This window comes from Suricata suricatta, chromosome 6 (genome assembly GCF_006229205.1).
Source record: "Suricata suricatta isolate VVHF042 chromosome 6, meerkat_22Aug2017_6uvM2_HiC, whole genome shotgun sequence".
NCBI lineage: Eukaryota > Metazoa > Chordata > Mammalia > Carnivora > Herpestidae > Suricata > Suricata suricatta.
Genome location: NC_043705.1, coordinates 26532796 through 26544556, shown reverse-complemented (window position 1 = coordinate 26544556; position 11761 = coordinate 26532796). Strand labels below are relative to the sequence as shown.

Below are 11761 nucleotides of genomic sequence, written 5' to 3'. Positions count from 1 at the left end.
TATCCACCTCACCCTGCCTTCTCCACCTGCTCAAAGACCCCCGCACGAGCTCAGGAGAGAGTCTGCACCAGGAGGCAAGTCAAAAGCCAAGACCTCTCCCCTTCTCTCCCATTTGAGCCCCAGAAACCACAGACAGGCTGGCAGCAGGCGACCCCATCCTTTCCTCTACTCATGGCCCTGGAAGAGCTCACAGACAGGAGCGAGCCGTGCTTGCAGAAACACATGCATGGCTATATTTTACAAACCAAAGATGAGCATATACAGTCTACGGAGTACAACTGGGGGCAAGATGGTGGGTTATCTGACCTCTTGTCTGGTCCTGATCCGTATGTTTAGGACCAACCCCTTTTTCCTACAAAAGCTCGGTGCCCGTGATCCCTGGTGCTGCCACATCCCACTTACATAATCAGCATTGTGAATTTAAAAATCTGTCACATGCTTTGAGAAAGCTTGGTAGGTAAGAAATTCCTTGAGAAGAATAAAATGGATTATGGTTTTTGAAGGACCATTTGTATTAAAAGTCTTAAATGACCATGCCTCAATGGTCCAGGGATTCTGAGACGTGATCAATTTTTAAAGGGCGGCCCCAAAATTGAGGTACAAGAATATCCATTACGTGGCACTGAGAGAACACTCTTGAAGACAATCAAAACATCTGGCGAATAATAATTACTTAGAGTAATTATGGTCCATCATCCAGTGGACTGTGCTGCACCCAAAATACCAACAAAAATCATGGCACGTTCTGAGACTTACTCTGTCACAGGGACCACACTGAAAGCTTTACAGGCATCATCTGGTTTGATTCTCCCTACGCCAAAGGTACTATCATCATCACAATCTCACAGATTAGAACATCAGCATTGAAGAGTGAGGTCATTTGCCCAAGGTCACATAGCTAGTAGTAGGATTCACTCCCAGGCAGTCTGACATGGAGACACCAAGCTCTTGGCCACGATGCTGGGTGACCACATAGGATGCCATTAAAAGACAGGTTGTAGAAGCGAAACCTGTCACATGGGAGAATGTGGATGCTACAGAGACAGGTAAAAAAAAGTGGGTTCTTAAACAGGACACACACACTGATCACAGCGCAGGCATGCAAGCAAAGACAAAGAGTTTCAAAAGCATCACACTGTAAGCATCTTGGTGTAGACCTCTGAGTGGATGGAAGTATATTCTTATATGTTTTCTTCTGCTTGTGTTTTCTGATTTTGCTGTAACAAACGCTTTGGTTGTGTACCAAAACATTTTTTTTGAAAGACTAAAGATTTTGAAGATTAATGTTATTACCCAAAATCACTCCCCTGGACTCAGCTTCTGCATAAACCCACATGTCCAGCTGTCGGCCTTGCTTCAGGTTCATATACAACCACACAGAGCACTCAGGACACGGCTCTGCCTGCTCTTCATGGCTTAGCATCCCCTCCAGGTAGGGGAGGGGACAAACTGGGAAGAGTAGGTATACATCTTCCCTCTGTGTCCCCAGCAGCCTGAGCTCCCCATTCCCCCAGGACCCCCTTTGGGTACTTGCACCCCCAGGGAGTTGCTGGGCTGAGAGCACAGAGCTGAGTGAGCTGGAAGAACCTGGCAGTTTCTGCCCTGGCTTTGGCTCTCGCCTGGGAGCCAAGCCCAGGGACCCTGGGAGCCTGAGACACTCCATCCCCTGTTGCTGGGTCTAAGGAGGAAGCACTTCCCCAAATGCCCGAGGGAGGCAGGGTAGCCCAGAGGCTGGGGCCCCAGTTCCCTGGCCACATATCCAGGGCTCCTCCTGGCCTGGCCCCCTGGCTCCGTGACCCTGGGCCAGCTATTTCTTCCCTCTTAGACTGTTTCCATCCCTGTCAAAGAATGAAAATACCAACTTGGAAAAGGATTTATAAGAATCAAAATAACATATGTTAAAATATATACTATAGTGATGTCAATGGGTAACATTTCTTGGGCACCAACTACGAGGCGGGCACTCTGCGGGACACTTTAAGTGTCTGATCTTCTACACCTCTCACAGCCATCCTGTGGCATGCACTGAGACACTCCTGCTTTACAGAAGACAGAATGAAGCTCGGAGTAGTGAGGTCACTTGCACCGGTATGCGGTGAAGCAGGAGTCTCTGTTGCCCTGTCTTGGCCCACACCACTACGCCACGGAGCCTGGCATACATCTGGAACGTGGACTTTGTCCAGATGGTAACCACAGCCATGTCTCCCTGCCAGGCAGAGCCTTTAAAGAATGGTATGGCAGTGAGGAACCCCTGGCTGGATCTGGCCACTGGGCAGGCACCTCACACAGCCACATACCAGCTTCAGGAAGCCTTCCTCTCAGAGTGACCAAATCTGCCTCTCACACACCCTTGGAGCCAGCCCCAGTGACCGCAGGCAATGGCTTCACGATGGCTGTACAGCCTATGGCAACCTCCCTCCAGACCTGGCCTTGTGCTCTGGCCACCAAGGCTGCTGGCTCAACAGGGACAACTCACGCCCTAGGAGTCAGGCCTGCTGGCACTCACACCTGGCACCTGTTCCAAACCCCTTTCAGTTCTCAGTAGATCTGGGCCGTGGGCCTGGGTCTCTCAGCAGCTCAGAACAGCAGGCCTGTCTGGCCAAAGGGAACCATGCGAATCAGAAAAGCAGCGCCCTTCAGCAGCCTCTCAAGTGACCGGAGCAGCCGTAGGGCCGCACTAGCGGTGTGCGCAGGCTGGAGTCCGGGTGTGCAAGCGTGTGCAGAAGCGGGAGGACAGCCGGTGTGAGTGTGTGTGCGCGCGCGGGGCCCGCGGTCCCGGGGCGGGGAAGGTCTCCTCCCCCCACCTCGTTGAGAAATCTCAGTGAGTCACCGAGTGGTTCTGCATATTAATGAGCTCGCTGCCGCGAGGGCAGGAGCGGATTTAAAAGAGGCCTGGGCGGGCGGAGGGAGGCTTCGGAGAGCGCGCGGAGTCCAGAGCGCAGCGCAGCCGGCACCCGGCACCCACCGACGGGCGCAGCGGGGCCGAGCGGAGCCGGAGGCGCGCCCCGGGCAGAGAGAGCTAAGCCGGCCGGCCGGGCGCCCTCCCCAGTCCGTGCTCCCGCGCCGCGCCCCTGCGGCCAGCATGAGGCTCCTGTCGGCCGCGCTGCTCCTGCTGCTCCTGGCGCTGTGCGCCGCACGCGTGGACGGTGAGTGCCCGGGAGGTCTCATGTCGCCGTCGCACCCCGTCCTGGGGCGCCCGGGCGCCAACTGTTGGGCTTCAAGGGGCCCCGGAGGTCCTGGGTGGGCACCTGGGGCGGTCGGGGGCGGGGGATGACGCCCGCAGCTGAATGGCACCCCGCGCGCTCTCTCTCCCAGGGTCCAAATGCAAATGCTCCCGAAAGGGGCCCAAGATTCGATACAGCGACGTGAAGAAGCTGGAAATGAAGCCAAAGTACCCGCACTGCGAGGAGAAGATGGTTATGTGAGTTCTGGCTCCTCACTGCGAGCGCGTGTGCGGGCTGCTCTTAACCCGGAGCTGGGGCACAGCATGGGGCTGGGTCGCGGGGCTAACAAACATTTCTCTGTGCCTTTGGCAAGGCCTTGGACGAACCTTGGTAATTGCCCAGCAAGTCCTTAGGACGCTGGCGCGACAGTCTGAAAGAGAGTTTGGAAAGAGGGTCACTGTCCAGTGCTCTGGAAACAGCCTCTGGGAGTTCGCCCTTGCTAAGATTCAAATGGGCAGCCTGGGTGCTTGCGCTGCCCACCTTTCTGGGGTGATCAGGGGTTAAAGGGCTCTGGAACATCGGGATTGAAAGTGCTCCACACTCGCCCAGAACTATTGAACTTGCACCCAAACTGGGAGGCATGCTGCCTTCCTGTTAACCGAGAGAGAATTAAAACAAATGTCGTCTTAAAGCTCTCAGACCCAACCCTCCTTTCAGAGCCTTCTTCCTCCCAGGGGACCACAGCCAGCGTTTGGCTGCTAGTGATTTCATGTTGAGACTGATCTTTGATCCTCCAGCATCGGTCAGACTCTAGTGGGTCCCTGAGCCTGAGCAGTGCAGTGCAAAGCGACCTGCTGGGGTTAATATGCCATACGGTTGGAGCCCTGCTTGGTGGGGATGCAAGGAATATTTTTAAAACTGGGACAGAGTGAGGGAACACGGAGTTTCCTTGCTCCATTGCCTTCCCAATTAACCACTTGAATCCAGCACCACTTTCCCCATCAGTATGCACTTGGCCAGGAAGGAAGCCCTTGGCAAAGCACGGTCTGCCACGGACCATTGGCCCCTCTTCCCCTCCCCCAGAAACAGGACACACTTTATTCTCAGTCTGGGCAAGTGCCTTCTATCCACTGGACTCGCTGACCCAAAGGCCTCCACACAGTGTAGGCAAAGGCAGCCCCCCCCCAACACACACACACACACACACACACACACACACACACACACACACACTGCCACCTGGGGACTGCACAGTCAGGCTGATGTAGGGGGAATTTGCAAAGCCACCAGGCTTAAGCTGAACCCCACTGCCTTCCTTCCCAGGCACGTAAATCAACCTCTGTCCCTTGCCTAGCAGACCCAAGTCCAGAAAACCTTCCGGAAAATCCTTTTTGGTGCGGGCTGGTGTTCCTACAAGCCCCTCATGGTGTCCAGCTTGGGGGCTGAAGATGACAGGGATGTGGCAAGTTGTTTGCACTCCTCTAAGTACTGAAGACCACCACACATCCCAAGGCGACATGCCAAGACCTTGCAGGAAAGGAGACCCAGGGTATGGGGTGCAGAGACTTCTCAAAAGGACCCTCAGTAAATGGTCAGGTTTACTCGTTCTCCTGACAAACTTTTTTCAGCATAGAGAGGAAACTGACCGTAGACAGGTGTGAGAAGGCTTTATGCAACCTTGTGAAAACTTGCAGTGGCCTCAGGAGGTCAAAACACAGTCACCAGTCCCCTTCCCAAACCTTCACCCACACCCAGCCCTGCCCACAGCACTGAAGGGCTGAACATCCTCTCCAGTCTCAAGCTCCTAAGAGTCTCTAGATCAGACGAGGGGCCAGCATTTTTTTGCCAAAGCAGGTTTTCAGCCACAAATGCTGAACAAAAGCAAGTTTTCCAGCTCACCTCGGGTCACCCAGAAATCTCTAATGAGGCTGGGGGTGCAGGGGAGAGGGCAGTGTGCTTTGCAAGTGGGAGTTCTTGCACAAGGCAACTCCAGATTTTATAAGGGCCATTTGTGCCATACGTCCAGGGAACCAACCTCAGCACCCCAGCACCACTGAGGAGAGGGGGACACAGGACCCAGAATTTCAGAGTGATGATTGGGAATATAAATCCTCGTGTCTTCACCCCACAATGAACTTTCATAGTCTCACTGTTGTGACAAGCATCGAAGACTGTGGTGGGAGGGCTGAGTGTCTCCGCTGGTGCCCCTACCTTCAGGGTTATGGACCCTCAACCTGTGCAGTGACCTAACTGAGGAGGGGATCTTCATCAGGCTTGGCCACATCCCCTCACTGCAAGTGCAAAAGCAGCCCTGTAGGCAGAGAGAGCAGTGGGCTCAATTCACACAGAGCGGCCAGGTACTATGGAGAGGAGAACAAGGAGACTGCGCTCAGAAGCCTGGTCCCATGCCTGAAGACCCACCAGGAGTGCGACTGAGACCCAGGGACAGGACAGGACCCAGGGAGCCACCCGACAGATCTCAGAGAGGGCCAGTGAAGGCAGAGCCCAGTCCACCACATTTAGCAGAAGACCCAGCCCTGCTCTAAGAAGTTCAGGCTGTGGAGGGGGCCTTGGAAACTCAGAGCACAGAGCAGGGAAGAGAACAAGTTGCCCAGAAATATTCTGCTCCGGTTCTGGGGGCAAGATCCAATTTTCTCTCCCCGTCATCAGGGAGACTCAGTTTGTGGCAGCCCTGCTCCCATCTAGAACTTGGCCCATGTGCCCTGACACTTTGCCTCTGGGAACCCGCAGGGCCCTACCTGCCCTCTCTCCCTCCCTTCTTGCTCTGCCCAGGCCAGCCTCCAACGGCCCCTCTTTGCTTCCTCAGCTCATTCCCCAGCCCAACACCATCTCCTGCTTGTGCCATGGCTGCTCAGGGAACAAGACCTCTCACGTTCCACTTTTCCACATGCCCTAGGTAGTCCGTTCTGGAACACCATCCTTCTTCCCCTACCCAGAAGCTTCCTTCTAAATCCTGCCACCCTGGCCCAGCCCAGGCTGAGGGGGGCACATGGCAGTTCTGGGCAGCAGTCCTGACTTTCCCGTCCAGGCTGGAGGGCGCACACTAAGGCTTCTCTTTCTCCTTGGCCATCTCATCTTCCAAGACAATTACTAACGACAGGAGCTCTCCACTTTGCATCTACCAGGTGCTAGGCACTCCGTATATATCATATCCTTTCATTACCCAATAACCCTAAGAAGTGAGTCCTATTATTAAGCCCATTTTACAGATGGGCAAACTGGTTCAGAGAGGTTATCCAAGGTCCTACAGACAGAGCTGGGATTCACAGAGGCCCTACACTCTGTACAGTGCCACCTGCTTCTCTGCCACATGGCTCAGGCCCCCCCTCGGTTTGGTACACTGGCTGACAGAGGCCTGAAGGGAGCTCTTATTTTCCTGCTGGAGGCTGAGACAACTGGGACTTCAGGCTCAGGAATCAAAATGGGCTGCGAGGCCAGCAAGACTTAACTACGGGATCTGCAGTGCCCCAGCCCCGGGACAGACTTCCGAGGGTCAAGGGGCTCTGGGGCTTGACGGGTCAGACCACCGCGTGTGCAGAGCAGGTCTGCTGCAAGCTCCTTGTATCCGAGGAGAGAGGTCTCGTGTACTGGTATCAGCTCTCTCCACCTCTCCAATCCCAGGTTTAGAGGAGCTAGCAGGGTCCCCAGAACTTTGTTCTCCAAGGGAAGCACGAGCCTTATAGACAACAGCCTCATGGGTGGGGACAGGAGTAGGGGGACCATCCAAGACCCTAAGAGCTCCGGGGGGGAAAGTGAGAGTCAATCACTCCATACAGGGTTACAGTATATTTTAAATCAGAGATTAAGGGGATACCCAGAACCTTCCAAAGAGGCAGCCAGGCAGTGAGCACATAGGCTCGTTTCCTTGAAAGGATGAAAGAGGCTGCAGCCTTTCAGTGCCCTGCCTGGGACAGAGCACGGCCACCCACAGGCCCCAGTGAGAGGCTGTCACTCGCTCCTCAATCCTGCACCCCACGCTGCTCCATTTCAGCATCACCACCAAGAGTGTGTCCAGGTACCGGGGTCAGGAGCACTGCCTGCACCCCAAGCTGCAGAGCACCAAGCGGTTCATCAAGTGGTACAACGCCTGGAATGAGAAACGCAGGTACGTGTGCCCCCACCTCCTCACACCTTCCTTCCCCCCTGCTCCAGGTCCGAGACCCCGGCTAGCGCCTCTAGCCCCCTCAAAGGGGTCAACTCCCACCACAGTAGCCATGCGCGTAGAGAGCCAAGCCTGCTCACATAACCCCATGGGGCAAGGAACTCACCACCACTTCACAAAGCAGCCTCTTGCTCTCCCGGACAACTGTAAGCATCTAAAATCTATCCTTCTGCAAACTGAAGTTTGCACCATGCTCACATTTAAGTCATAGTCTCAATTCCTTTTCTTTTTGAAGTAACCGAAGTTCTCAGATCCTCAGTTTCCCTCTGTCTAGTGGACGGGCAAGCAGCTGGCAGGCTCTGTGGGACACTTGCATGGTGAAAAGTGGCCACTTAAGGAGCGGTGTTTATTAACTGTAACACTGGGTACCACCAGTGCGGACTCACCCTTACCAGCAAACACTTCCTTCCCGCAACGTGCTCCCCATGCCCCCAGCTGCCCAGAAAGCTGACAAACTTCCTAACACGCAGGTGCAGGGAGGGACCTTGGACCTGACCCCTAAAAATCAGAGCCACTCTTACTCTTAGGGGCCAGCAGTAGTCAGATGACCAGAGCTGTGAACCAGACCCCTGTCCTCTGTGGGCTCTGCTTCCCCACAATCAGCAGGTGGCTCTCGGTCTCTGATCTGGGGTCCCGGGAGTCTGGCAAGTTCCTGGCTTCCCCACACCACATTAAGAGTGAGCCTGTCCCAGAGCACACCTACTTCTCCCACACTCAGGGCCTGTCTACACCTGTACCTACACAGCATGCACATACATGTGCGCACACACACAGAGGGGACCTCCTCGGGAGCTGGGCCCAGCACCCCATCCTCACAGACGGACACCAAGGTGAAGTAGAGGTGGGGAGCGACTTCCCTGGGGGCATGCGGCAACCAGCCAGGCCTCCCAGGGTCACCTTCCCCCTGTCTGGAGCAGCTGCCCGAGCCACCCCTCCCATTGCTCCCCCTGCCCCAGCCCTTCCACTCGAGACTGAGCCCATGACCAGCTCCCACACTCGAGCCCAACCCCAGTACCTGTGCTGCCTCCAAAACTGCCTTGTCTGCAACTGCTTGAAATAGAAACCGATGAGAGCACGAGGTTACTTTCTGTAGATGTGATGGGAGTGAAGCCCTCCTTCTGGTCAGGACAGGTGGCTCACATGGCCAAAGCAGGACCTGTCCTGTCCCCTGCCCACTCTCCCGGCCCTGCGTCATCCAAGTGGAAGGGGGCTAACCTCAGGGCCAGCCCGTGGAGGGGGCTGAGACCGTGTCCACAGGACTGCCGGCAGACACTCGGGCGGTGCACATACTCTGTCCCTGAGCCCTCCACCTGGCCGTGGCTCTGATGGAGGGGAGGCAGGCAGGGGACAATGCAGCTCTGCTCTTTTTATTTCTGCAAATTCTAATGAGGACAGCCTCTCCGTGACCAAGCCTCCTGTCGCTTTGTTACACAGTGAGTTCGTCCCCTACCTGGGGAGGCCAAGGCAACCTGGGAGAGGAAGGGGGCCATCCCTTGCCCTGTCCACCTCCCCTCCCCCTGTAAAAGGTTGGAAATGTCTCCATGAACGCAGAATGGAGAGAAAGGAACTATGGTGAGGTCCTCTTTGCAGACACAGGGAGAGAATGCTAACCATAGAGCAAGGGGATGCCAGCAGGCCGGCCCAGGCTTGTCTGTGGGGTGCTGGCAGGCCCAGGGGCTGTGGGTCTGTGGAGATTTAAGAATGGAAATAGAGACAGTCTGGGAGGTGATGGGGTGGGGGGCAGTTACGGCAGGCCCTACAACCTCTAAAGGAAGTGACCTTGAGCCACAAGCCTCTGGGACAGCCCCGGCCCCACCACCACCCTCCCGTCTTCAGAACTCGCATTCTTCTGGAGGACATGCATTCTCCGGGCAAAACACAAAGGAGGACACAAGCCTGAGTTGAAGGAGGGGACGCCTGTCCTCCCCTACCCCATCCCTGCTCACGCTGGAGACAGACCCCGTCCCCACCACTGACATTCAGTGTTCATTGGGCAAATCTTAAGTCCCATGTGCCTCAGTTTCCTCATATACAGAGAGGGCTTGCTCCATAAGGATTTAAGGATTGCAGAGGTGGAGGCTGTTGAGAATGCACAGAGTCAGATTCAGGCAAGATCTTGAGGTCCATGTGATGACCTCTGAGGTGCCCCCTCCCCACCCCCTCGCCCTCTGCTACTTCTCCCAAGCTCCTGCCTTCCCGGGACAGGGACTCCCAAAGACAAGGACGCAGCGGCTTAGCCCTCCGCCTGTGCATTCATTGCCCGTGTCAGGTCCTGAGCCGCTTACGTGGGTGTTTTCTCTTCTCAGGGTCTACGAAGAGTAGGGCGAAAAATCCCTCATGGGAAACCTTCACACCAGCTGGGAGAGGAGCAAAGGACTCTGCAGATAAAAAACAAACCCTTCCTTTCTCACAGGCATAAGACACAAATTATATATTGTTACAAAGCACTTTTTACCAAGGGTCAGTTTTTACATTTTATAGCTGTGTGGGAAAGGCTTCCAGATGTGAGACCCTTCTCTCTTGTGCTCCAGACTTCATCACACACTGCTTTTTACCGAAAGGGGGGAAACTCATGCCTTTCCTTTGTATTAAAAAAAAAAATGCTTTTTTGTATTTGTCCAGACATCGCTACATCTGAGCTTTATAAGCGCCTGGGAGGAACACAGAGCTTGGTTGAAACATTTCATAGCAGCGTTGCTCCACTGCTAATGTGGGGCGCTTCCGCCCAGAGGTCCTGGGGCCTCCACACAGCTGCCATGGGCTCTCCTGGGCTCAGGGTTGGTCACGGCCTCAGGGGGACTCCACAGTGGCCCCAGTCACCAGGCAAGCAGAAGCGCATCTCTCTGCATCTGTTTTTTGAGGGACTCAAGTTTGTCCGCCTCAGGAAGGCACTTGATTCCCCCGCCCCAAATCCCGGTTCATTTTTACCAGGAAACAATCATAAGATTCTGGGATGGCAGAGCATAGAGCCCTTCGGGAAGGGGTTGCATCTTCTTCTTGTGAAAGGTTGGTTCACTGCTCCAGTATTTACTGCTCTGGAAGCACGTGAAGTTCCCAACACTGGTAGCAAAACCTTACATGAAATCTTAAAAACATACCAATCCACACACGGGATGCCGCTAGGAACACTCACGCTGTTGGTGATGGACAACCTTCATGTTTCCCTTTCTCCTCGCGACAGAACATGTGGGATGGCATTCTACCTGGGACCCCCTGTGTAGTTCTTCAATTTAAACAGCACAGTCCTCTCTTAAAAGCGAAGACGACCACACACACTCTCTCCTTTGTACATAGCCCCTTAAGAACGCCCCCTCCATACCCTGCCCCTTCACTATATGCCTCATTGTCCTGCTGTGTCATATGCTTTGCACGTGTCAGAAACCATTAGCGTTGCATGCAGGTTTCATATTCTTTCTAAGACAAAAAGAAAAGTAATAAAATATATTTGAAATGTACCCAAATTCTAGACTACTGACTTATTTGTCTATGCGTGAGGCCAGGATGACCACCGTAGGTTTACCGCGTTGTGGAAAAAACTGGGAAAATGCACTGGGAAGGAAGGAAAACTGGTGTTTCCCAAATGCCCGTCAATATGGTCCCCTTTGCAGAATGCCATCCCGGTCCTAAGACCAGAGAGCTGGGTCTTACAGTCACAGGACAGGTCCACCGGACTGACCAGGTCCGTACATAGGGAACTAAAGGGTCACACTAGGGTGTCCGTTTAGGGAAATGGTAGATGAGGGACACAGTCACGACCCCTGTGTGCCGAGTGCACCCCTACTCGGGACACCAGGGCATGGCGAGCGCGTGGTAAACATCAGCTCCCTTACTATGCACAATACCTGGCCACTCTGTACTTTGCACAAACCACCCCTGGCCGGCCCCACAGCCTACTGTATCCAAGTCGCTGGATAGGCCTCCCTGTGCCCGCCTGTGTCTCCTACATTCCACAGGACTGCCTAAAGGGACGGCCACTCTGTCCACACTTCTGTTCACTACACGAGGAACCAGGAGCTGGGCACTCAGGTGCACTTCGGTCCTGAGGACGGTTTCCTGACATGCACAGCTGGCTCTTAGCACTTAGGGGGATGCACCGCAAGCACCCCACTCTGGCGTGTCCTCAGCCCAGAGCAACTATCAACACTTTCCAGCATGGCCTCATCTCCTGGCAATGCCAAGTTGTACCAAGTGTATTTGGAGGAAACTGAGGACCAGACAGGTAAAGAAAGTTACCCAAGGTCACTGATCACACTGGTCCAGTTGCTGAACCTGACCCCCTTTCTGCTGAAAGGGAGCAGGAGAGAGTGGACAAGGGCCTCTGTAAATGCCAGGGCTTGGTCCCACCTTTCCCTGCATTACGGAGAGACAAGGAAGACAACAGGGACCCCAGACACCGACAGAACAGAGGAGGAGA

General features: G+C 54.6%; 1 protein-coding gene across 1 annotated transcript; it reads left to right on the top strand.

Moving 5' to 3' along the window:
• Positions 1-2611: 2611 nt before the first annotated feature.
• On the top strand, positions 2612-10808 carry CXCL14 (C-X-C motif chemokine ligand 14). Its single transcript, XM_029941171.1, has 5 exons — positions 2612-2666; positions 2874-3146; positions 3316-3421; positions 7177-7290; positions 9654-10808. The coding sequence occupies exons 1-5, from the start codon at positions 2612-2614 to the stop codon at positions 9667-9669; spliced, it is 564 nt and encodes a 187-aa protein (XP_029797031.1). The 3' UTR covers positions 9670-10808.
• The last annotated feature ends 953 nt before the right edge of the window (positions 10809-11761 follow it).

Excerpts from the sequence above, each read along its gene's own strand:
- CXCL14 (XM_029941171.1), top strand. The coding sequence starts at position 2,612 with ATGCGAATCAGAAAAGCAGCGCCCTTCAGCAGCCTCTCAAGTGACCGG. Across the intron at positions 2,667-2,873 it reads CTCAAGTGACCGGAGCAGCC|GAGCGGATTTAAAAGAGGCC; the intron begins GTAGGGCCGCAC and ends CCGCGAGGGCAG. Across the intron at positions 3,147-3,315 it reads GTGCGCCGCACGCGTGGACG|GGTCCAAATGCAAATGCTCC; the intron begins GTGAGTGCCCGG and ends TCTCTCTCCCAG.